Source organism: Trichomycterus rosablanca, chromosome 13, assembly GCF_030014385.1.
Source record: "Trichomycterus rosablanca isolate fTriRos1 chromosome 13, fTriRos1.hap1, whole genome shotgun sequence".
In the NCBI taxonomy this organism is placed as follows: domain Eukaryota; kingdom Metazoa; phylum Chordata; class Actinopteri; order Siluriformes; family Trichomycteridae; genus Trichomycterus; species Trichomycterus rosablanca.
In genome coordinates this window covers 348,926-375,000 of record NC_086000.1, presented here as the reverse complement: position 1 = coordinate 375,000, position 26,075 = coordinate 348,926, and the positions used below count along the sequence as shown (strand labels likewise).

Genomic DNA, 26,075 nt, shown 5'->3' with positions numbered 1-26,075 from the left:
CCTGGGATCAAACAGGCGAAAATCCACAGCTGCTCTCTTAGAGCGTTCCACTGCAGAGCCTGCAACCATAACAGGAACAGGCGGACGCCCTCCCTGCGGATCTACACACACACACACACACACACACACACACACACACACACACACACACACACACACAATAGAAGATAATGAATGGAATGATTAGGACTGAGGAAGCTCTTAGTGAGTGAGAGATGAACGGAGGCTGATACACTCCGCACCAGAGCACAAAACTATTACTGTGTGTGTGTGTGTGTGTGTGTGTGTGTGTGTGTGTGTGTGTGTGTGTGTGTGCAGTGGTACCTTCAGTGAGTTCCCAGTGTGCAGCAGTTTCTTCAGTATGAGACCTAAACAACATACACAAGAAATCATTAACACACACACACACACACACACACACACACACACAGGTGTATAGAGGGAGTGTAAGAGCTCTCGGGCAGATCTGGGTGAGACTCAGACCCAGACCCTTGGCTTTCTCTGTGTTTCTCTGGGTGATCTGTGTATCACACTGACACTCACTTTAGTTCAGGTGAAAAGGAGAGATCACCGGTCTCAGCTGAGATTACATTATAGACTCTTCCAGAATGATCCGGGATGATCCGGAATGATGAGGTGTGTGTGTGTGTGTGTGTGTGTGTGTGTGTGTGTGTGTGTGTGTGTGTGTGTGTGTCAGTGATGATGATGTTACCGATGCTGTGGAACTGCCATCTCTCCTGTATTCGCTCTGGCAACAACTGCAGAATTTTCTACCAGAGAAATCACAACATATCAGACTGTTAATAATCTGTATCCTGCTTTCATATACACCAGATATTCAAAAATATGTGGACACCCGTCCTACTTTTCAATTAAGGTGTTATTTACCTCGAATATGAAGAGAATGGAGTCGAGCTCTTCTCTCTGTGATTTGTGGCCTATAGGAGACGAGACAGAGATTCAGTAAATAAATAAATTAAATATAAAGTAAATAAATAAAATTAATAACTAAAATAAATAAATAAATTAAAAATACATCAATTAAAAATATAAAATTATTAAATGAAAATATACATAAATAAATATTAAAACAAATGCATAAACAAAGAAGACAAATAAATAAATACATAAAATAAATGAATAAAAATAAATAAATATAAAAAATACATAAATAATTAAAAAATAAAACAAATGCATAAATTAAGTAAATAAGTAAAATAAAATACAGAAAACCAAAATACATAAAGTAAATAAATAACATAAATGAACACATGAATAAAGTAAATAAATAAAATAAAATACTTACACATATAAATAAAAAATATTTTTAAGTAAATAAATCAATCCATAAATAAAAAATAAAAATAAGTAAGTAAATAAAATGAATTAAAATAAATATAATAATATATAAAAGGTAAATTAAAAAAAATACACAAAATACAAACAAATGCGTAAATAAAGTAAATAAATAATATGCATACATAAATAAAGTAAATAAAGTAAATTAAATACATGCATGAATAAATGAATAAAATAAATTAAGTAAATAATTAGGGCTGTCAAACGATTAAATTTTTTAATCGCGATTAATCTCAGAATTTCATATAGTTAATCGCGATTAATCGCATTAAAAAAAATCTGTGTAAATGTTATAGAAAACAAGGATTTTTAAGTGAAATGTTACAATTAAAATGGTGAACACATTTTATGCTAAATGTACTTATGTTAAAAACTGCTGGGACAAGAGAAAACTGTAAGGGAGTTTATTCACTCACATATTAGGCAGTAAATGTCAGATTGTAGGTTAGAATTTCTCCATCAGCAAACATTGTAGATCAGCGGTGCTTTAGGTGGGATAAGGCGTAGTTATTGTATCAGACTTTTCTGTGGTTGTATCGTGACGATGGTTTGATGGACGTTTCTACACGAAGTGAGTGTGTTTTGACCCTTTGGGGCTTCCATAGTTCATGAACTAACGTGCTCGACTCAGCTTTCCGGTATTCGGTACAGAAGAAGAAGTTAATTAAGTGTAATAAAGTGTTCTGCTCCCGACAACTTGTGAATATAGCGTGTATTTATTTCTTTATTATGCAAGTGCATCACTACCACGATCGGTTACATTATGTTAACAAACCGCAAATGAAAAACGGTGGCAAGTCCGACATTAAAACGTTTGTTCTACCAGTCAAGTCTCAACATGAACTAGAATTTGCGTTAATGGCACTAATTTTTTTAATCGCGTTAAATTGAGGTCGCGTTAACTTCGACAGCCCTATAAATAATTGAGTAAATCATCTTTATTCTGAATAAACTGTGATAAAATGATCTGATGGCAGGCATCGGTGTGTCACTCAGTCTGACAGTAAATCTCACCTTTCTGTTTCAGGTTCGCCTCGATGATCACGAAGTTCTCGAAGAAGACGTAATAGATGTGTGAATAGTTCTGATCGAAGAAGCGCTTCAGCTCGGCCGCTTCAGCATTTTCTGTTAGAGAGGAAACACAAACATGCAAATCAAAATAAATCCTTATAAATAATAAATAATAAAAATCACAGAGTAAATATAGAAGCGCTGCCGGGATCCTTTTACCCGCTGAGATGGGTTCACAGGGCGCTCGGGTGGTGCCGACCTGGCCAGGCATCCACACAGACACGATCGGTCATGTTTGAAAGACGGAAAGGTCTGACAGCATTGGGATTGGGAATTGGAAATGACTAAACTGGGAGATAAAGGGGAAAATGATTTGTTTGCTCTGGTAATACGTGAAGGATTGAGAAACGCAGGCTCGATGGATCTGCTGCTGTTGTAAGAGTGACGGCGGCAGAATCCGGTTTAAGCGCATTAATCAGATTAGATCCAGATAAACGCCGGTGTTACGGAGAATTCAGTTCCCCCTGTTTCCCCTTTAACGCGCATGTGCAAAAATCATGACGTTTTTTTCAGTCGCTTCGTTGAGCGTCGGTTTATTTGGAATATGTGTTTATAGCGGTATGTTCTTTTCACATTTCATGTTGTATGTTAGGTAGTTTGTGATTAAATACATACTTTAAAGTATTGAATGAACTACTGTCAGAGGTTTTATTGCTCCACCGCAAGTCAGAGGTTTTCACACTGCTGTCTTCAGCCTTGCTGTCAATCAACTAGAATTAACGTGTCAGATTTTTTTGTAAATAAATCCTAATACAGGACATGCTCTTATTCACACACTAGTTTAAGGTTATTCATCTCAGCTGCACTACCATTTACTTTCAAGAATAGTTTCATTCATGGTGATCTCTCGTTCATTTAAACTTCACAAACTGCATCCATGTGATTTTCAAATTAACAAACAGTATGTAGAACAAGTTTAACCTATAGATCAGTCCATTATACTAACAACACAGGGGGGAACACATTTACCTGGAGACCTGGAAAAAATGGTTCCCCACATGTATATCACTGTGTGTGTAATTATAAAACATTACAGTGATGCTGGTGATGTATTTAACTGTTGTCATTATGTAGAACAAGTTTAACCTATAGATCAGTCCATTATACAAACAACACAGGGGGGAACAGATTTACCTGGAGACCATATGGTTCCCCACATGTATATTACTGTGTGATGATTCTTTTTTTTTTTTAATTGCAAACTACAGGCACACACACATTTTAAGAACAAAATATCTGTATTAGAAATTAGTGTTAAACTAAATTATGCATATATTACAATTATGCAAATATATAATAAAGAAATCCACCTCAATGCAAAGTAAAACTTAAATACTTGAAAAACTAACATATTTATAGCTTAATAAATATATATATTTTTTAAACTAAATAAAATAAAATCTGACATGTGCAAATTTATTTGGGGATGGTGCCCTGAGATTGACTAGCATCACATCCATAGTGCACTCCTGCCATACGTCCAGTTTCCCCAGGAACAGTTCTGGATCCTCCACGGCCATGACCAGGATAAAGCAGTTACTAAACAGAAATGAATGATTAATTTACTATCTACTTTTTAAATAAACTAAAAGAGCAACATAAAATAAAATACAGCAACAAGCAAACTTTTTAGAAATAACGTCCCAGTTAACCTTGGTCTAATCTTCAGTACATGCCGGACAATGAAGATCTTCCTCTACTGGTGGGTTGCCAACACATGACTGGTGGTACCAAAGAAATAGTAATAATGCCTTAATTTTATTGGCTTTTTCATTGCACCATGCTATTATATATGTCCTTGACTTTCCCTCTGGGATTAATAAAGTGATCTATCTATTATAGCTACACTTGTAATTGAGAAGTCTAATGTAACCATAAAACTATTGTGTGACTTTTTATTGATCAATTGAAGGACTGTGTGATCATTGAGATTGCCTGTGATGGATGTGACAGATGGTACCACCAGTCATGTGTTGGCAACCCACCAGTAGAGGAAGACCTTCATTGTGCATGTACTGAAGATTAGACCAAGGTTAACTGGGACGTTATTTCTAAAAAGTTTGCTTGTTGCTGTATTTTATTTTATGTTGCTCTTTTAGTTTGTTTAAAAAGTAGATAGTAAATTAATCATTCATTTCTGTTTAGTAACTGCTTTATCCTGGTCAAGGCCGTGGTGGATCCAGAACTGTTCCTGGGAAAACTGGACGTACGGCAGGAGTGCACTATGGATGGGATGCTAGTCAATCTCAGGGCACCATCCCCAAATAAATTTGCACATGTCAGATTTTATTTTATTTAGTTTAAAAAAAAATATTTGTATTGAGCTATAAATATGTTAATTTTTCAAGTACTTAAGTTTTACTTTGCATTGAGGTGGATTTCTTTATTATATATTTGCATAATTGTAATATATGCATAATTTAGTTTAACACTAATTTCTAATACAGATATTTTGTTTGTTTGTGTGCCTGTAGTTTGCAATTAAAAAAAAAAATCATCACACAGTAATATACATGTGGGGAACCATATTCCCCAGGCCTTCAGGTAAATGTGTTTCCCCCTGTGTTATTAGTGTAATGGACTGGTCTATAGGTTAAACTTGTTCTACATAATGACAACAGTTAAATACATCACCAGCATCACTGTAATGTTTTATAATTACACACACAGTGATATACATGTGGGGAACCATTTTTCCCAGGTCTCCAGGTAAATGTGTTCCCCCCTGTGTTATTAGTGTAATGGACTGGCCTATAGGTTAAACTTGTTCTACATACTGTTTGTTAATTTTTAAATCACATGGATGCAGTTTGTGAAGTTTAAATGAACAAGAGAGATCACCATGAATGAAACTATTTTTGAAAGTAAATGGTAGTGCAGCTGAGATGAATAACCTTAAATAATAACAGACTGCTTATTGTCCTGTACGATATAGTTTATTTGTATCTGCACCAAAACTTTATCTTGTGCCACAAAACGAGAAGAAACAAACTAGTGTGTGAATAAGAGCATGTCCTGTATTAGGATTTATTTACAAAAAAATCTGACACGTTAATTCTAGTTGATTGACAGCAAGGCTGAAGACAGCAGTGTGAAAACCTCTGACTTGCGGTGGAGCAATAAAACCTCTGACAGTAGTTCACTCAATACTTTAAAGTATGTATTTAATCACAAACTACCTAACATACAACATGAAATTTATAAAGAACATACCGCTATAAACACATATTCCAAATAAACCGACGCTCAACGAAGCGACTGAAAAAAAGTCATGATTTTTGCACATGCGCGTTAAAGGGGAAACAGGGGGAACTGAATTCTCCGTAACACCTGTTCTGATCATTCATCTGCAGGGCTGTCTGTGGTTGTTTATGATTAGTGCTGCTGAGAAGAGAGATCGGATCCACATCTGAGGGTTTCTGAGGGTTTCTTCTGTCTGTGAGCAGAAGATATTTCAGGTCTGATAAGCAAACTCAGCCCTGATGTTCTGAAATATCGCTGATTTTATCCGTCGCAGCGAATCAGAGCGGCAGAAATAAAATCGGTTCCGTTATAAAAAGCATCCTGATTGGTCGGGGAGATTCAATACAGCGAGTATCGATCACACTGAAGGTGAAGGAGCTTCCTAAAGTCCTCAGGAACAAGTGGAAACTTCACTGAACCACTAATATTGGCCCGTAAGGAGCAGCACACAACCTGCTCTCAGCAGGATGACCTGAAAGCAGCAGGAACAACAGTTACACAGAAAACAATCAGCAGTGACCTGCAGCATCCGTCTCCGTTACTACAGCCCACGCCGAACAGTAGTTGCCATGGCTGACATCCATTAGGAAACCACACACCCAAACAAACTCCCACAATCCTTTGTGCTTGTCCGCTTTCCTGCTTTTGTCTCACAGGAAGCACTTAACAGTCCCACCCAAACCTCAAATCCCTGCAGTGACTCGCCTACTACTCATCTACAGTCCAGTTACTGCTGCACATTTTACTGCTTTTTACCCATGAGGCTCACATTTTTTGTGACCCCCACCCCAAACCCAAACCCAAACCCAAACCCAGTGGGCCTTAACTGCACCCCAAACACCCACAAAAGGGGGTTCAATCAGAATTCCAAATATCTAAATCATTTGTTTCTGATATGCAAACCCACCTCCGACATGTCTCGAAATCTGACGCTTGGCAACAGTGACACCTACAGGCCAGGAAAGGCGCTGACACACGCGTACAGAAGAGAACGTACGGCCTCTTAATTCCTCCTCACGGTTATTAAGTACAGCTGATCACTTCTTGGTGTCCATATAAATAAGGATAGTTTGTCTGCACCCCTTAAAGCGCACGTGGAACAGTGGTCTCCTGCCAGGGTTCAGAATGAAAACACAAACCGCCACCAAAAACATCTGGAACAAGAGCGACACTGTCCACAGTCAAGTGAGCTTTACATCATCACAGAAGTGCAAGAACAGACACCTTAATGCTGGATCACAGTCCATCTTGCACCACATCCTGTACAGCTATAAAGATTTCAAGCTTGCTCGACTGTGGACAGTGACACCTGCGATCCTCAAGGCTTTTGGATGTGACGTCTGACCTCCTGATGATCATTCAGTCACAGAAACTGATCAGCTGCAAAAATCCCTGTCCTAAACTGGTACATGTAAGGAACGCTGAGATGTGTTAGGTCATGAATATATCAGTATATATATATTGCTGTATCGACGATAATACCGCTGAGCTCTGATAATCGGTCTGATCCTGATGTTTCTCTCTCCAGCTGCATCAGATGCATGTAAATGTGGATTTCTCTGTAATAAAGACTCACCTATGATGATTCGGAGGTGTTTGAGTCTGGTCAGCACGTCTTTCTTGGGATCCAGAAATTTCTGGGTGGATTTCCTCACATCTCCATGAGCTTTCTTGGAGAACATGCTGAATTCCACCTGAGATTGACTCCTCAGCACAGCGATAAATCTCTGTCCCGACTCACTGTTTCCTCACTGCTTTATCATTAAATTCTCAGTTTAGGAGACATAACGATTCATTAGAGCTAAATCATGAATATAATATAATATAATACAGAAGAAAGCGGTCCATTATCCCGGAATATGTATAGAAATGTACAGAAGAAGTCTGACTATGCTAAGCTCAGCTAGGCTAACGCACAGCTCAGTGATTAGAACTGAACTAAACATGGCGCAGCTCAACCCAGCAAAACAACTGAATCGATCACAGAGCAATTCAACCGCGTCCCGGGATGAATTGGAACCTCGTCCTGGTTTATCACATAATTGTCTCGGACCCACCGCGACCATGAAGAAAGCAGCTAAAGTTAAATGGAAAGAATGAATCACTAATGATGTAAACAAATGACAAAGAGAAAAATAAATAAATAAAATAAATAAATAATAATAATAATAATACATAAAACAATAAATAAATAAAATTCTAAATAATAATAATAAATAATATCAGTAAATAATAATAATAAATAAAATAATAAATACTAACAATAAATAATAATAATAAATAAAATAATAATAATAAATAATAATAACAATAAATAATAATAATAATAAATAAAATAATAAATAATAATAACAATAAATAAAATAATAATAAATAAAATAATAAATAATAATAATAACAATAAATAAAATAATAAATAAATAAAATAATAATAATAATTAATACATTTAAATTGGCAAGAAAAACTCAACCTGTCCTAACTAAAATTGAATAAATAAATAAGTAAACAACACAGCCCACCACCGCTGGGATCCAGGGTTCTGCCAGAATCTTACTGGGATCTCAGTGGTGCTGCCGACCCGCCGGGCACCTACACAGACATGTTAGGCTATGTCTAAGGGTGATGGATGATTGTTAGATGCATTGTAAGTGCTGGTCCCAAGCGTGGGTACAATAAGGAAGGTCACATCAGGACAGGCATGGAGCAAAAGATCCACTATGGTGACGCCAATATACAAGAGCAGCCACAAGACAAACAAACTCAATAAATAAATGAATAAATTACGTACTTAAAAGATAAATAAATACAACAATAAATAAAAATAACCTCCAAATAAAACAATAAAGTCCTGACTAAACTTTATAAGTAAATAAGTAAACAACATAGTGCTCAGGTGGTGCAGCGGTCTGTTATGCTAGTCCACCACCGCTTGGATCCAGGGTTAGGGTTCGAATCTCAGTGGTGCTGCCGGCCCACCGGGCATCTACACAGACACGATTAGCTATATCTAAGGGTGATGGATGATTGTTAGGTGCACTTGTCAGTGCACTTTCAGTGCTGGTACCAAACCCGGATACAATAATGAAGGTTACACCAGGACAGGCATGGAGCGAAATATCTACTGTGGTGACAAATTTAATAAATAAAGTAATAAATTATGTACTTAAAACATAAATAAATACATTAATAAATAAACTACATACATAAATACTTTTACTAACAAACCCTACTGTTTTAAATACAATACAACAAATATAAATGCTTTATATTTTATTTATTACAATAGGAAATTTAAATAACAAAAAGCAAACCAGAAACTTTAAAATTAATAATATATATTACTTAAATGGATTAAAAAAAGCTACTGAACTACTGAGAAAAAAACATCAGCAAGAAATAAGAGCAGCCACATTTATTCCAAAATGCACTACTACATTTACAGCATTTAGCAAACGCTTTTATTCAAAGCGACTTACAATTAGGACAGTTTTGAGCAAATGAGGGTTAAGGGCCTTGCTCAGGGGCCCAACAGTGGCAGTGGTGAGGCTCGAACTGGCAACCTTATGATTACTAGTCCTGTATCTTAACCAATGATCTACCACTACTGAACTTCTTTTTACAATAAAACCAAAAACAGTGATTAACGGAGGGTCAAACATTTTAACATCATCTCATATGAGTTGCTACAGCAATTAGACGCAGAAAGAGGCAGGAGGAATGTAAACCAACAAGCTGCTCCTGCAGGTAAAGACATTCCTTCAGATGAGCAGTCAACAGTGACATAAACCTGGAAAGTAAAATACATCAAAGAGAAAGAAAAGCAAATAAATGAATTAATAAAGACAGAAAAACTAATACAAATACACAACAGCGAGCAAGATTTGCTGTGTTTACATGATTTTTTACATGAACATTTAGCTTCGTTTATTACGTGTAAACACGGCGAGCTGATCCTGAGTTGTAGTTCTTTTAAATCGGTTCTGAACTACTCAGAACGAGCAGCACACGTGCAAAAAACTACAATTCCCAGCATGCAACAGTCCGCGCCAGTACAGCCGCTAGCCGTTCAGCTAGCCTCTGTGAGTAATATAAGGAGCAGTGGATGTTCGCGTGTAGCGGTTTCAGCTCCTGATCGCTCCAATTCCACATGATTTGAGCTTATTAGAATTCGGTTCGTGTATCAGGATCCATGTGGAGTTTGTAGGTGTGAGTATAACCGGTGTATTTGAATCCAGATCTGAATAAAGCGGTTAGATTTGTGTATCTATGCTAATGCTAACAGGCTAACAGTGTAAACATGAGCTGGGATGGAACAATAACACGTTTGCACTGCAGCACTTCAAGGGTTTCATTTCCTGTGACGGAATGATTGGATCACGTTATTTCTAAATAAATCATGAATGTGGGTTATTTCATAAGTTTGAGGTGGGTGTTATTGAACATTTGATGGTTTAAAAATGTATAAACAGCCGGTTAGATGAACGTGGTGGTGCAGAAAGTCCTGAATCTTCTTTATTATGACTTCTCTGTGCCCATATAAACAGGGCTAGTTTGACTGCACAAATACAAGCTACATGGACCAGTGGTCTCTTACCTAGGTCAAGAAGCAAACCCAAATTCTCACTTTATTCTGGAAGACAATTCGTGTCTGGACCAGCCCTATTTATATGGGCACAGAGAAGTCAGCAGCTGTAGTCAATCATAATCAGTAATGAGCAATCGAGAGATCATGCTACTGTGTGGATGCCCGGTCGGTCGATAGCACATTCTCGTGTGGCCTGACGTTCTCCGTGATGTGAACGTGTTTCCAGGTGATCTGTGTGTTTGAGGTGAAGATGCCGGTTCACTCTAAGGAGAAGAAGGAGAACAATCAGGAGGAGATGGAGGTGGATTACGGGGAGCAGGATGGGAGCAGCTCTGAGGAGGAGGAGACCGACACCACGTCCGGATCTGAAGAGGGAGAAAGCTCGGGTAAGGGGCGCTCCACAGCGCTTCTGATCAATACGGTGATGGTTTCTGGTGTGTGTGTGTGTGTGTGTGTGTGTGTGTGTTCGTGTATATGAACGTGTTGGTGTGTACAGAGATGGATGACGAGGACTGTGAGAGGAGGAGACTGGAATGTCTGGACGAGATGACCAACCTGGAGAAACAGTTTACGGATCTGAAGGATCAGTGCGTATCACGTTTGCATTCTCTAAATCCCAGACGGTGCTGTCGACCGGCCGGGTGTCGGGTTAAACGGGTTTGTGTGGTACGTGTGTGTTGCAGGCTGTATAAAGAACGCCTGAATCAGGTGGACGCCAAACTTCAGGAGGTGATATCAGGAAAAGCAGCCGAATACCTGGAGCCTCTGGCTAACCTACAGGAGAACATGCAGATCAGAACTAAAGTCGCTGGTAACCCTCAGAATACTTACTCATTTGTGTAAATAAACATCTAAACAATCATACCTCAGATTTAGCTCAGAAACGGATGATCTTACACTCTAATGGTGACTTTTTTTTAAATGAGACTAGAATGTCAGTTCAAGTCCAGTCCAACTGTTGCTATAATTCTCTCAACCACAGTTCCTATTTGCGTCCGTTTGGAGATTATGGCTCTCGCTGTGGTTCGGTGTAGTCTTACAGCCTTAGAAATGGCTTTGTTATTCTTTCCAGACTGCTGCATGTCGAGATAAACAAACATTTAATTGCTGATTAAGTATTCGGGAGCACATACTTTGTGTACCGCATGCTGATCGATGGTTGTTGTTTGTGCTGTGATGTGTTGCAGGTATTTACAGGGAGCTCTGCTTAGAGTCAGTGAAGCATAAATACGACTGTGAAACTCAGGCAGCGTTTCAGCACTGGGAGGTGAGCACATCTAATCGGCGACGCCCAGCGTTACTGCACAGCACGGTGGTGATAGTCTTACACTCTGGTGCATTACAGGAGGTGGAAGATTACCTCAAAATTCCTGAGTTTCTGATACAGTTGCCTGCTGAATGGTTACTCAGAGGTTAAAGTACTGGACTGGTAATGGAATGGTCATTGGTTTAAGCCCCACGACTGCTAGGTCGACACTGTTGGGCCCTCAGTTTCTAGTTCAGGCACCTGTGCGGATGGGGAGGGGCCACACGGAGCTTAACGTTACGACTCTATAGGAACCCAACACTGGCAGGTGATAAGTAGTGGTCCAGATTGGACACGTGTGGTGATCTGGCTCTAGCTGATCAGATCGGTGGTCGTGCAAGCAGCACTGGGTTCACAATAGGGAACTGGATATGACTAAATGAGGAGATAAATGAGGAGAAAGGCAGAGTTGAGTGGCTGAGTGGAATTTCTGGAGCGGTATGAAGATAAATGTTGACGCTGTAGTTTTTGGGTTGGTTGTAGAGTGAGAAGCTGCTGCTGTTCGATACGGTTCAGACTGAACTGGAGGAGAAGATCAGACGGCTGGAGGAGGATCGACACAGTATAGACATCACCTCAGGTCTGTTCTTCATCATCCATCATCGTCATCAGGGACCGTATTTAGGGAGGTTCCTCGTCGTTTGGCTCGTCCGTGTGTGTTTTAAATCGATGTTAATTCCTGCATGATGTTGTGTCCTGCAGAACTGTGGAACGATGAACTACATTCCAGGAAAAACAAGAAGAAAGATCCGTTCAGCCCGGAGAAGAAGAAAAAGCCTGTGGTGGTGTCAGATATCCTTTATACCATTCATGGAAGCGTATTGTAAGGCAGAGCTGTGAAAAATGGGTCTCAGAGGAAAAATAATAATAATTAAATACACTTGTACGTGAGCGCCCCCTTGTGGAGGCTTTATATTACATATTGTACAGAGAGAGTAAGATGCATCGTTTGTTTAATAAACCCTGGTTTGGGGTATGAATAATCGAGGTAACGGGGTATAATCCTTAACCTGAGGTGCACGCCCCTACATCGTTTACATGCTGCATGATCTGGATATACTGGAGGACTGGACCGCCATCAGGAAGGTAAAACGCATCACTGAGAGAGTTTAGATTACAAATATATAATCTATATACTCAATATATTCTCATTTATTCCTATTTATGATATATTTTCAGGCCATGGCCACTCTGGGACCCCATCGAGTCAAACCTGACGGTAAGTTCTGAACCTGTACGTGCTCTTCCAACCTTTAAATTTGGATACATCCCATTCCCTTAAGCACCCTGGCGCCCCCTGCTGCACACACAAGTGGTTGAGTCTTGCAGAGAGCTTTAGAATGTGCAGAGGAGCACACTACACTCAGTGTATTTCTCCATAACTCCTGATTATACCTCCACCTGCCACTAGGGGTCACTGTTTCATCAGGAAAGTGAAGATTTATCATACAGCTTTGCTGAGGTTCGAACTGGCGTGCTGGGTTGCCGCACCACCCACACATTTTGATGACAGAATGACGGTTTATTGGCTGAAGTGAACATATTTGGAAAAACGTGCCGCATTTAATATTTCATGGTTGTCAAGCTCAATCCCCCAGACGGTTGACCTGTCCGGGCACCCACACAGATGTTAGGTGAGAACAGCACCTCCTGCTGTCTGGTTGAGGTACTGCACAGGTAAATTAGTGTAGAAACACACACATAGGGAATTGGAAATGACTAAATTGGGAGAAAACAGAGGGGAAGCATGAAGGATGTTGAATATTGATCCTGGATTGGATTCGTTCGAAGACGTTAAAGGAGCTGAAACCTAAAGGCCGACCCTGTCGTTGCAGTTCCCACGCCTAAGAGCGAGAAGCACCAGCACAGCGCGCGCTCGGAGGACGGGCGCCTGTTCTACGACGGCGAGTGGTACAGCCGAGGACAGAACATCTGCATCGACAAAAAGGACGAGTATCCTACAAGGTGAGATCATCCGTCCCGTCCTGACTCAGCGGGAACTTAGATGATGTTATTTGACTTTGGATTATGGTCTCCTGATTTCTTGTTACTTCTTCTGTGCCCATATAAATAGGGCTACTTTACCTTCACGAGTGGTCAGACCTGCCCACAGTAAAGCGAGCTTTATGCCACATGGGTTTAGGGGCTGCTGTGCAGGAATGAAGCTCCTCTTTCTGCTTTGCCAGTCAAATTATCCCTAGTTATATGGGCATGGAGAAGTCGCAGAAACAATAAAACTGGCTGAAATGCATGCATGCCGGTCGCTTTTATTCACCAGACAGTGGTGGATTCTTACCGAGAGCTTTACCATGTACAGAGGATCACACTACACTCTGTGTTCCTCCACCACTCCTACTGATACCTCAACCTGCCACTAGAGGCCGCTGTTGCACTTCTGTAATCAGTAAATGCATAGACGTGAGTTGCTGTATAATGTATATATTCTCTCTCTCTCTCTCTCTGCAGTGCCACAATCACCACGATTAACCACGACGAAGTTTGGTTCAAACGCGCCGACGGTACCAAATCCAAACTCTACATCTCGCAGCTGCAGAAAGGAAAATACACCATCAAACACGGCTAACCCGCACCAGCGTCCACCTCAAGCGCCCGCTCCATCGTGCCACGTACATGTACAGCGCCCGACACGCCCGTGTGATATAGCGTTATCTCTCTGAGTATTGATTATTGATCCGGTTGATTATTTGTTTATTTTTTTTACTCATCTGTGACGTGCTGAACGTTTTTTTTTTACATTTCTGCCTCATTTCACGTTGTTTTTTTGTAAATACGCCCCCCCCCCCCCCTCTGTGCCAATATTAAAGATTTCAAACCACAATCGGTGCTGACGGCGGCCTTTTATTTACGATTCAGCCAGTGAGTCGATTGGGGAGTCATTTACTGAATCGTTTATGTTTACACAGGATTCAGAACAGTGGCTGGCTGATGGCTTTTGTGAGTACACAGAGCTGTGAGTCAATTAGTGAATCATTAAACAAATGAGTGGATCAGTAAATGATTCGGTTAGTAATTCTGTGATGTGTAAGCAGTTCATGAATCAGTGAATCGAGTCATGAATCAACAAATCAGTAAAACTCTTGGCCTGGACTAGTAATCAAAAGGTTGCTGGTTAAAGCCCCACCATTGCCAAGTTGGGCCCCAGATCAAGGCCCTTACCTTTAAATCATTTGCCAAAGTCGCTTCCATAAATAAATACGTATAATCAATTAATTACACGGAATGCATTTTCCATGATCAGGGTCACAGTGGGTCCAATATACACAGCACTGAATTATCACAGATTCACTCTGGGAATCTATTCATGAGTCATGAATCAATTCATTACTGAATAAGTCTGATTGGATGGGAGTCATGAGTCAAGTGAATCCACGAGTGAAAGAGTGAATCATTCACTTTATGAATGAGTCAATTTATGAATCTGATCCAGTGAATCATTTATCAATTCTAGAATCATTTAGTGCAAGTGAAACTGTGAATGAGCCAGCTGGGTGAATCAGTGATTCAGAGTTGATTGAAAGAATCAAGTGAGTCGATGAATCGATAATATTTTAATATTAATTAACTTTATACACCGACTGCAGCTTTTATTCTTCATATCAGAATCGATAACGGATCCATGACCTTCATACATTATACTGTATAATAGCCCTCTTACCAATTTAATCATAGCCAGTTCCTCCTCGCCTGCGCTGGCTATCACGCGTCCCCTCTGACACAGACGCGGTCGGCAGGATTTATTTCACCTGCCAGTAACGGAGACGCACAGAGAGCCTCGGTGTATCGTCCATCACTAGTGCAGGCGCCTCCACCAGCCAGCAGAGGGTGCAAAAAAACCACAAACGGTTGTTGCTGGATGACCAAGGGCTCCAGATCTGTATTTATCCAGCGCATGGCACCCAACAGCTCTGATTAGTGATTATTCCAAAACAAATATAAACGTTAACATCGATTCACATTAATACACCCGGTATAGGTGAATAAGCCCCCCCTCCCCCGTCCCAAATAAAATAAACGAGCTCTAAAACATCAGATGCAGACGGAAGGTTCTTTGTAGTGCAGAGTTTGTGTTTGTTTACAACGTGTACGTCGGTAAGCAGTTAAGACGGCGCTCGAGTGCAGGCGCGGCGGTAAAACACGCTAGCTCACCAGTGCCGACATCTCAAACTCACGAGTTCAAATCTCCGTGCGCGATACGGATCTCCGTACGAACCCGCCGATTACAGGTAAAGAAGCGGCCGGTACTGCACACGTGTCGGAGGAGGTGTGTGTTAGTTACAGCCGTCCTCAGTCAGGAGAGGTGAAATGGGATCAGGGAATCGGATATGACTAAATTGGGACGGGAAATGCATTTAAAGCAGATGCTGAGCTTCACCACCTCACTGTCTGTACTCGTACATTAGATTGAGTTAATATTAGTTAAATATGACATTTAAGAATGCTAATGTTTAATTTATGGGCGTTTGGACCAGGCATGTGGGGATACTTCACCTGTCCAATCCTAGATTACAGGTTACAATGTGCTCAAGCTACTGCATCACCACAGGGTTCCTACAGGAACCGAAGCAGAATCAGATGGTTGTATGAGGAAGCGATCGACCACGTCATGCATGCAGCGACCGCTTCTTTTCACCTGCAAGGGGCGGGGCCAGCCACCGTCCCTCCCCTACAGACACGCAGCCAATCGTGTGTCTGTGTAGGCGCCTGACTGACTGATAACACAGCTCGAGATCTCAGCACTGGTAAGCTAGCGTGTTTCACCGCCGCGCCACCCGAGCGCCCTCGGTTCTTGTTCATGCTGCCAGGATGAATCAGCTGGAGTCGGGGCTACCGGCGCATTTCGATTGAAGCTTTTATGTCGGTGGGATTTGGCCTGGTCTGGCATGCGGCAGACGCGTGGTACACGGCATGAGGAGGTTACAGAGGAGTTTAAAACCTGTGCATATGTGTACGAGGAGGTGGGTCTGTCGGTTATAAAGACATGCGCAGATGAAGAGGAGGAGGAGGAGGAGGAGGAGGGTGTGGCGGCGCTTCAGGGCGTGGCCTTCTCCGCCCCGCGTCGGATCTTAGTGGTTCTTTCTCTGTGTTCACCCAGCAGCCGTCAAACAGCAGCTTCCCCTTCAGGTGAATTTCTTCTTAGTGGCTGTGAAGCGCTCCATGTACTGCGGGGGAGAGAGGAACGCCCGGGTTAGGGTGTAAAAATCAGCACTACTGGGTTCCAAACTCCCCCCGGGAGCAACGGTGCACACACAGACGTCAAAACATGGACAAAGGTACTGGGACGCCCCTTACGATTCTTCAATTCGAGTGTTTCAGCCACAACAGTCGCTAATAGGTGTAATAAATCAATCATCTGACTGTGCAGCTACAGTTCAGCCCTGAGCTCAGCCCCGCTCAACAGCTCTGGGATGAACCGGAACACTGACCGATCAATCGGCCCCCAGACATACAAACGCATTAGTCATCTTTTGACTAAATGGGCACAAATTCCCACACACATACACACTCGGAAGAGCAGCTGTTGTTCTAGCTAGGGTTTGTTTTTAAAATGGGACGTCCGACAAGCTCATGGTCAGGCGTCCCAATACTTTTGAGCACTGCTGCTAATAATGAGAAGTGCTGAAACTATCGGGCGCCCGATACAGGTGACGCTATGAAGGAGGAGTATTGAGGTAACGCTTTAACCTGACAGCAGAGGTCGCCGTTGGACGCAGTGACAGAAATAATACATTAATAATAATACTGCCGACTGTGTGTGTTTAGTTCCTCAGCACCGGAACCATGACCAGGGGCCGGTCGTGAGGATTATTCACCTTGTCGTATCCCTCCAGGTCTCGCAGCATCCTCACCTCGAACAGGTTCCCCTCCACGGACAGCAGCGCCACCTTGGAGGCTGTGAGGATGGAGGAGGGGATGGAGGAGAGTTCCAGACAGTTCTCCTCCAGTCTCAGAACCTTCAGTCTGGGGCAGCCAGAAACCTCCGGGGCCACTGTAGAGATCTGAAACACCACAGTAACATTACTGTAGATCTGTGATACCTACACAAACACACAGCCAAAAGTATGTGGACACCTGACCATTAAAGCAGAGCTTAAACAGGACTCTGAAGTACGTCTGCGTATGGGAATTTGTGCCCATTCAGTAGTACGATCAGGAATCTGCAGTAGCTCAGACTAGTAATCAAAGGTTGCAGGTTAAAGCCCCACTGCAGCCAAGTTACCACAGTTGGCCCCTGAGCAAGGCCCCTAATCCTCGATTGATTGAATCGTAGGTCGCTTTGGATAAAAGCGTCTGCTAGATGCTGCAAATGTGAATGTAAATCAGTCGGTGTTCTGGTTCATCCCAGAGCTGTTGAGTGGAGCTGAGGTCAGACAGTGGAACTACAGGACGGTAGGGAATTGGCTATGACCAAAGAAAAAATGGGATTAAAAATCAATAAATAATAATAAAAATGAAGAGATGATAGATGAAAGAAGGTCGTTAGATGTGCCTACTATCAAACATATCATTTAGTCAAAAGTATGTGGACACCTGACCATAAGCTAAGGATTTTGGAGTGTGTCTGTGGAAATTTGTGCCCGTTCGTTTGTAAGGTTGGATGATATCAGTGGCGATGACCCAGCTGAGACTCGAACTGGAATCGATGAGTGCAGTAATGGACGGCGTGTGAAGCCGGACCTGGTTCTGGTTGAGGTTGATCTCGATGGCCTGAAGCTCCGTCACCTCGGCAGGAACGGCCTGGATTCGGTTCCTGGACAGGTCCAGCAGGTCGAGCTGGCGCAGGGCACCGAGGCCGGCGGGAAACTCTCGGAACTGATTCCCCGACAGACTGAGCGTGCGCAGAGCCTTCAGCTGGCTCACAGAGGGGGGAAGATGGTGCAACTGGTTTCCATTTAACACCAGCACCTCCAGCTTCTTCAGTCTCCCCAGTTCAGCAGGTAAACTGCCTGTGAAACACACAATAACATGCCGGGAGGTGGGTTGGCCAATACTATATACTGTATTTGTGCATATGGAGTGGATCAGATTCCTCAGACTGGCACCCACTCAGTTTGTTACTGCTGATGGTCAGACTCTTCAGCTGCTGAAAGTTTCCTATGAAGGCGGGCAGCGCCTCGATCTTGTTGCTGGACAGGTCGGCGGTGCGAAGGTTTCCCGTGAGCCTCTGTAACTCCTCCGGGAACTGAAATCATCAAACACATCATCAGTGAGTCGCTAAACACGTCTTGTACCCTGTGTAGTGCACATGAAACAGACTAGGAGTGAATTTGGCCCCAAACGGTTCATCTGCAGTTCCATATTTAGCATGTGAGTGTAGAACAAACACCACGACCTGACAAATCAATCCTTTACCTCACGTTCAGAGACTTCATCTCCTCTTACCTCCGTAAGCCCTTTTCCAGTCAACTGAAACACTCCAGTTTTTTGTGAGGTCTCTAGGTGAGCTTTGAGAGCGCTGTTCCCCATTTACAGCCGTGTAGGTCACCGCGGCCGCAGTCCTGCTGTACCTGCACCGTCACTGATCCATCAGAAAACACACAAAATAACTACAACTACTCCAAAATTACAGGAGGGATTTAATACTGCAATATTCTAAATAAACAGCCTCGTGGAACAGTGGCACTCATGCTCCAGCAGCTTCTGATTCAAGGCATTAGAGGTTTTTTGTGGTTCCTGGACTATGTATGACCATCCAGACACATTTCCTCTGAGAGTAAGATGACAATTTGGATTTTTTTCCAGAACTTGTCAAGGGACAACTGTTCCACCTATCGGATGCTTTATCCAAAGCGACTTACAATTGTGCCAGTATACAATGCACACGATTGAGACCTAAGGGCCTTGCTCAGGAGCCCAACAGTGGCAGCTAAACCTTAAACACTGAGCTGCCACTGTTCCATATAGTGCATAGTTAGGTGCAGCCAAACCAGCCCTATTTATCTGGACACAGAAAAGTCAGTCAGAGGTTGGAGGTCATGCAAGTTAAATGACATTATGGAATCATCTAGGTTGGTGTCTGTATATTTTGACCCAGCAGTTGGATAGAAACGCAATATAAATGTACGTGCAGAAATCATACATACATAAATATTTGGGGATTTGTAGGTTGAACAGAAATAAATGAAATTTGTAACAGAATGAAGTTTATTGACATTAATCTGCGTCTGTACTACACGAGCTAGTTTACACAGAAGCACTAACATTGGATGTAACCCGAATAGCTCTGCGCTATCTACGCAGGTGCCCTATAAAGGGTGTAAAATAATGACGCATGCGCCCTATTCAGTGCACTTGATGCCCAAAACAGTGCAATTTGAGATACAGCCTTTCTAACTAACATCAATCTTTTTGACACGCGATATTACCTATTAGTTTAAAACACTTTATATACAATTATGAAATGAAAATGAAATAAAAGTTCCTAATATTTAAGAAAACAAAACTATAGTTAATTATTAAGCAAGTGACTGTTAATTCGAGTTAGCCTGCTAAGCTAACCGACTGTTGAAGCAAAGTAAATAAAAGAGCGGGTTATAAAGAGAACATATTAATTATTAAAAATTAAGAAATTATTCATTAATACCTGAAGTAAAGAAAATTAATCCGAGTTGTAAACAGAAGGTTGTCCTGAATGCTAGCTTGCTAACTGACTAAAACGCCTTCTGTTTACACACCCGTATTAAGAATGAAATCCCGCCTCCTTTACACCGATTGGCTAATGATTCTAAAATCCGGTGACGTTAAAGTGATTGTGTATGATTGACAGATAATAGTCCAATCACAAAACAGTACCGGAAAACGGGTAGAAAAAAAGCGTTTAGAGCGTATACTACTGAGAGATGTATGTAAACCAATGATCCACCAGGCGGCGCTGCAAATTAAACTGAATTAAAGTAGCAGCATTCAGAACAAATACTTTTAAATAGGTTTATTTGATGATTTATAAATACATAAATTAATTATAACATTTAGTTAATTTTGTAATCAATAATAATGTGAAACGAAACTTTCAGAAGAAACTAAAACTAATAGTGTGGACAGGATCATTATGAGTAGCTTTAGTGTACATTAGTACCACCTGGTGGTCAAATTGATGAACTGCAGCTTTTACTTTTAAAGTCCGCTGGACGCCAAAGTTATGTGGACACACCAAGACTTGGTGAATGCCTTGCTGTTATACCACAATGAGTCAAATTTGTCAGAAATGCATAATGCTAATGGAGTAAGAAGAAGAAACTGAACTGCAACCAGCACCAAAACCTGATCCATGTTAAATTGTGAAGCATGATGGAGGGTGCATTATGGTTTACTGCTTTGCTGCATTAAGCACCAATTTATAAAAGGGAATCAAACACTCACACGTTTATTTATTTAAGATTGTTTCGATGTTGCATTATAATTGTAAACACAAACTCTTTCAAAATTATAATTGTTATTATAAGTTATATCATAATTATTATTAATCTTTATTTCTTGTTATTACTATTGATTATTATGTTATAACAACATTAAAGAAGAACAGTAATAATAATTTTAATAATCTGCTTTTTCTTGCCACCACAGGTAAAGTGAGTGAAATAAATATTTAGTCTGGAATTAAATTGAAATTCTTTATTGTTGTTGCAGATTTGATCACATTAAATACAATAATAACATTAATAAGGATACAAAGATTTTAAAATAAATATGATGTACAGATCATGATTCTCAGTGATCTCAGTTTCATTTCTGAAGCTTCACGTGGAGGCCTGAGCCCACGCACACGCGCAGCCCACGGCGACCCTCCGTACGGACACGTGGAAGCAGGTTCGGTTCTGCCGGTCGGGGACCAGGACCAGGATGTGTCTGTAGATGGGGACTGAGTTCAGCTCTCTCTGCTGGTAGCTGCTGGAACTGCTGCAGTACTGCTGCTGACACTCGGCTTCAAAAATCACCCGCGGGATTCTGTTACTGTTCTGATGAGAACTGAGAGAACACAACAGAACAAAACAGAACACAACAGAACAAAACACAGCAGAACAGAACACAACAGAACAGGACAGAACAGGACAGAAAGCGGTGTCATGTTATTCAGTCATTTATTATGATTCATTCACTTCTAATCCTTAATTATTATTATATATCATTATTATTATATATTGTATCATTATTATTATATATCATTATTATTATTATATATCATTAGTATATGTTATTATTATTATATTATTATATATCATTATTATATGGACACTGTGTTTGAGTGACTCACATCCAGTTCCAGGAGGACAGCGAGCGGTTGTTGATGTTGCCGTTGCCGCTCGTCCTCTCTGAACCCGAATGGAAGTTTTGGGAGAATTTGACGCCGCAGATTCTCGTCTCTCCTGATTCAGCGTTTATGATCCTGAACATCAGGAGTCCACAGCACAGAACCACCTGCAGGAACCAACAATCACGGTTAGATGAAGGAGCTGGTGAAGCTCACGGGTTCAGACGGTCGGGTTCAGTGAGGAGCCACGCCACGGAATTCAAGACGTCGAGGGAGTCGTTTACGTTTCTCTGTATGGAAGCTGCTCAGATCCTCATTCTGAAGACCAGACTCCTGCACGTCCTTCTGGAAGATCTCCTCATCTCACCATCGGACCAATCAGACTGATTCAGAAAGCACTCGCACACTTGGGTTTTAATCTACGTCGTCCCACTGCTTCATAAAACAATAACGCCTGCCAACCAAGCCCAAACGGAGCAGGTCGTGACCATCAGGACTCGAGGACGAGAAGCATCAAGGTTCTTCTCAAAGTTCTGCTGCTGCCTTCAAACAAAGACTCACAAACCTCAAGCCTACCCCAAAATAAATCATTTAATCTATAACATTAATAAACGTCCTGTCCTGTTCTTTATGGAACTTCAACAGGATTTCAGGAGGAACCGTCGCCTGTTTGAACTTGAACCGTTTTCTGAGGAAAACACAGATGGATTCTGGGTACCGACGTCTGAACGTGAACCTACAAACGTTCTCTGATTTACTGAGTGAAACAAAATTCACATTTTCACATCAGTTCCAAAATGAAACAGCAGCGAATGAGAACCAGAACCAGAACCTGAACCAGAACCAGAAGTAAAGTTCTCGTTACTCACCAGTCGTGGGGAGCTCATGGCGTCTCAGCGGCGTCTCCACACTGACTGAAGGTTCCACCGGCGCCACATTTATAAGCGAGTTACCCGGCTACGTTCAGCTGATGGAGCTGATAAAGCTTCTCATCTCTGTCCTGGATTCACTTATCAGATCAGATCAGAAATCAGGGGGATTTTTTAGCTCCAGATTTGGGTCTCGGCTCGGATGGACCAGTGAGAGGAAGCTGTGGTGTCACTGGACCTCAATTCTTCTCACGGACTTCAATCAAACCAAGAGAGGAAGGAAATGATGAAGGTTCTGTCTCCATGAGGAGATCAGGTGAGATTTTACATCTGAGTGTACGGGACGAGTGTGGGGCGCTGAGTTTAAGACATTTTTTTAAATGGAGGAACATCAGACCCCAAAGAGAAGAACATCAGACCCCAAAAAGGGAGGAACATCAGACCTCCAAAACGGAGGAACATTAGACCCCAAAACGGAGGAACATTAGACCCCAAAACGGAGGAACATCAGACCCCAAAACGGAGGAACATCAGACCCCAAAACGGAGGAACATTAGACCCCAAAACGGAGGAACATCAGACCCCAAAACGGAGGAACATCAGACCCCAAAACGGAGGAACATTAGACCCCAAAACGGAGGAACATTAGACCCCAAAACGGAGGAACATTAGACCCCAAAACGGAGGAACATCAGACCCCAAAGAGAAGAACATTAGACCCCAAAACGGAGGAACATCAGACCCCAAAACGGAGGAACATTAGACCCCAAAACGGAGGAACATCAGACCCCAAAACGGAGGAACATCAGACCCCAAAAAGGGAGGAACATCAGACCTCCAAAACAGAGGAACATCAGACCCCAAAACGGAGGAACATCAGACCCCAAAAATGGAGGAACATCAGACCTCCAAAACAGAGGAACATCAGACCCCAAAACAGAGGAACATCAGACCCCAAAACGGAGGAAAATCAGACCCCAAAACGGAGGAAAATCAGACCCCAAAACGGAGGAACATCAGACCCCAAAGGGACGAACATCAGACCTCCAAAAAGGAGGAACATCAGACCCCAAAAAGGGAGGAACATCAGACCTCCAAAACAGAGGAACATCAGACCCCAAAACGGAGGAAAATCAGACCCCAAAACGGAGGAACATCAGACCCCAAAGGGACGAACATCAGACCTCCAAAAAGGAGGAACATCAGACCCCAAAGGGACAAACATCAGACCTCCAAAACGGAGGAACATCGGACCCCAAAAAGGAGGAACATCAGACCCCAAAGGGAGGAACATCAGACCCCAAAAAAGAGGAACATCAGACCCCAAAGGGACGAACAGCAGACCTCCAAAACGGAGGAACATCAGACCCCAAAGGGAGGAACATCAGACCTCCAAAACGGAGGAACATCAGACCCCCAAACGGAGGAACATCAGACCCCAAAGGGAGGAACATCAGACCCCAAAAAAGAGGAACATCAGACCCCAAAGGGACGAACATCAGACCCCAAAAAAGAGGAACATCAGACCCCAAAGGGACGAACATCAGACCCCAAAGGGAGGAACATCAGACCCCAAAGGGACGAACATCAGACCCCAAAGGGAGGAACATCAGACCTCCAAAACGGAGGAACATCAGACCCCAAAACGGAGGAACATCAGACCCCAAAGGGAGGAACATCAGACCCCCAAAAAGAGGAACATCAGACCCCAAAGGGACGAACATCAGACCTCCAAAACGGAGGAACATCAGACCCCAAAAAAGAGGAACATCAGACCCCAAAGGGACGAACATCAGACCCCAAAAAAGAGGAACATCAGACCCCAAAGGGACGAACATCAGACCTCCAAAACGGAGGAACATCAGACCCCAAAGGGACGAACATCAGACCTCCAAAACGGAGGAACATCAGACCTCCAAAACGGAGGAACATCAGACCTCCAAAACGGAGGAACATCAGACCCCAAAGGGAGGAACAGAAATCGTGGCGCCAATGCTAGCATTTCACACGCTCCTGAAAACCGCTAAGTATCTGAAGATGCTTCCGTTATGGAAGCGCTAGCGTTAGCATTAGATCCAGGCCGCTGATACGATCAGAAACGAACGAACTTTACTAAAAACTTTAGTAGCGACTTTACTGTCCTATTTTTTTTACACCCACGCGAAACGCTCTCAGTGAAGCTTTGTTGATGATGTGAACGTTTTAAGACGTTGGACTCAAAATCCGAGGGTCTCTGAGCAGCGGTGCCGATCAGCCAGCGGGGGGCGTCACTGCTGCAATCATGAGGAGAGTATAGCTCCGCCGGAGGGGATTCCTCATGACTGCAGTTACGCCCTCTGCTAGCTGATCGACGCCGCTGCACAGAGACGGGGGGTAATGAGGGTCGCTGTGACTCTCCATGCGCAATACGGATCTCCGTATGAAACCGTTCTCAGTCTCAGGTCTGGAGATGCTGAATTTGCATGCATGTGGAACTGCAGACTGTGTGTTATGTGTGTGTGTGTTATATGTGTGTGTGTGGTGTGTGTGATGTGGTGTGCTGCTGCTACCCTCAGTTTCACATTTCTGATCTCACTTTGACTCAGACCGCCGTTTGAGAAGGTGATCAGCACTTCTGTGGCCTCATTTCTGAACCCGCCGTGTCTCTGTGCCCCCGTGTGTTTGTTTGTTTGTTTGTTTGTTTGTTTACTAGGGTCACCAGGTTTACAGACAGACCAGTCTAGCACCTGCACTGGTTTTCCACTCTAGAGGGAAGCATTCGTCGCTCCAAAATGTGTCCCAATTCCTGCATTTCAGGTCTGCAACACATTCCAAAAACAGTTGGGACGGTAAAGCATTTACCACTTTGTAATGTTGTCGTTTCTTTTCACCACTTAAAAGAGGTTTTGGCACCGAGGAGAGCGAGTGATTTAGTGTTTCAGCTTTTATTTTGTCTCGTTCTTCCTGCAAACACGTCTTAAGATGTGCAGCAGTACGGGGGGTTGTCGTCGTTTCAAAATCCTCCACACGTTCTCTATTGGGGACAGATCAGGACTGCAGGCAGGCCAGTCCAGCACCTGTACCCTCTTCTTCCTCAGCTACGCCTTTGTAATGTGTGCAGCAGGTGGTTTTGCATCGTCTGATCCTCTGATCATCTTTACTCATCAGAGACTCTCAGCCTTTCCTGGTGCTGCTTTTGTACCAAACCATGATCACACTCACCTGTTTACATCACCTGTTTAACATCACATCATTATTTAGTGTTTTTACCTCATTACTAGCACTAAATCTCCCCCGTCCCAACTTTTTTTGAAATGTGTTGCAGGTCTGAAATGCAGGAATGGATGTTTATTAATAAATGAAATAAAGTTGAGCAGATAAAAGATAAAATATCT

The 26,075-nt window shown here is 42.3% G+C and overlaps 4 protein-coding genes across 8 annotated transcripts in view; 1 reads left to right on the top strand and 3 right to left on the bottom strand.

The window, feature by feature from the left end:
- Nucleotides 1-7,554, bottom strand: part of ralgapa1 (Ral GTPase activating protein catalytic subunit alpha 1) — a 44,903-nt gene extending 37,349 nt beyond the window's left edge. For all 4 annotated transcript variants that reach the window (XM_063007494.1, XM_063007495.1, XM_063007496.1 and 1 more), the window contains exons 1-6: nucleotides 7,250-7,554; nucleotides 2,374-2,484; nucleotides 889-938; nucleotides 713-770; nucleotides 325-368; nucleotides 1-101 (exon numbers count right to left, since the gene is read on the bottom strand). The exon at nucleotides 1-101 is cut by the window's left edge and continues 77 nt beyond it. In XM_063007494.1, coding sequence (XP_062863564.1) covers nucleotides 1-101; nucleotides 325-368; nucleotides 713-770; nucleotides 889-938; nucleotides 2,374-2,484; nucleotides 7,250-7,355 — 470 coding nt within the window. In that variant the 5' untranslated portion in view covers nucleotides 7,356-7,554. The remainder of the gene's footprint in view (nucleotides 102-324; nucleotides 369-712; nucleotides 771-888; nucleotides 939-2,373; nucleotides 2,485-7,249) is intronic.
- Nucleotides 7,555-9,741: 2,187 nt separating this feature from the next.
- brms1la (BRMS1 like transcriptional repressor a) lies at nucleotides 9,742-14,404 on the top strand. Its single transcript, XM_063007288.1, has 11 exons — nucleotides 9,742-9,880; nucleotides 10,486-10,645; nucleotides 10,756-10,846; nucleotides 10,943-11,070; nucleotides 11,447-11,526; nucleotides 12,049-12,145; nucleotides 12,268-12,357; nucleotides 12,587-12,651; nucleotides 12,745-12,784; nucleotides 13,401-13,530; nucleotides 14,032-14,404. Exons 2-11 carry the CDS (start codon nucleotides 10,510-10,512, stop codon nucleotides 14,147-14,149), a joined length of 975 nt encoding a protein of 324 aa, XP_062863358.1. The 5' UTR covers nucleotides 9,742-9,880; nucleotides 10,486-10,509; the 3' UTR covers nucleotides 14,150-14,404.
- Nucleotides 14,405-15,121: 717 nt separating this feature from the next.
- On the bottom strand, nucleotides 15,122-20,279 carry lrrc57 (leucine rich repeat containing 57). 2 transcript variants are annotated; one of them, XM_063007099.1, is made up of 6 exons: nucleotides 20,168-20,279; nucleotides 18,967-19,102; nucleotides 18,631-18,766; nucleotides 18,262-18,530; nucleotides 17,397-17,582; nucleotides 15,122-16,745 (listed from the first exon to the last, which is right to left on the bottom strand). In XM_063007099.1, exons 2-6 carry the CDS (start codon nucleotides 19,048-19,050, stop codon nucleotides 16,704-16,706), a joined length of 717 nt encoding a protein of 238 aa, XP_062863169.1. In that variant the 5' UTR covers nucleotides 19,051-19,102; nucleotides 20,168-20,279; the 3' UTR covers nucleotides 15,122-16,703. The 2 variants fall into 2 exon arrangements, with proteins under 2 accessions (XP_062863169.1, XP_062863170.1); XM_063007100.1 differs by having other exon boundaries at nucleotides 17,433-17,582.
- A 977-nt stretch (nucleotides 20,280-21,256) lies between these two features.
- On the bottom strand, nucleotides 21,257-25,101 carry il17a/f2 (interleukin 17a/f2). Its single transcript, XM_063007846.1, has 3 exons — nucleotides 25,033-25,101; nucleotides 21,836-21,999; nucleotides 21,257-21,549 (listed from the first exon to the last, which is right to left on the bottom strand). The coding sequence occupies exons 1-3, from the start codon at nucleotides 25,099-25,101 to the stop codon at nucleotides 21,321-21,323; spliced, it is 462 nt and encodes a 153-aa protein (XP_062863916.1). The 3' UTR covers nucleotides 21,257-21,320.
- Nucleotides 25,102-26,075: the final 974 nt, after the last annotated feature.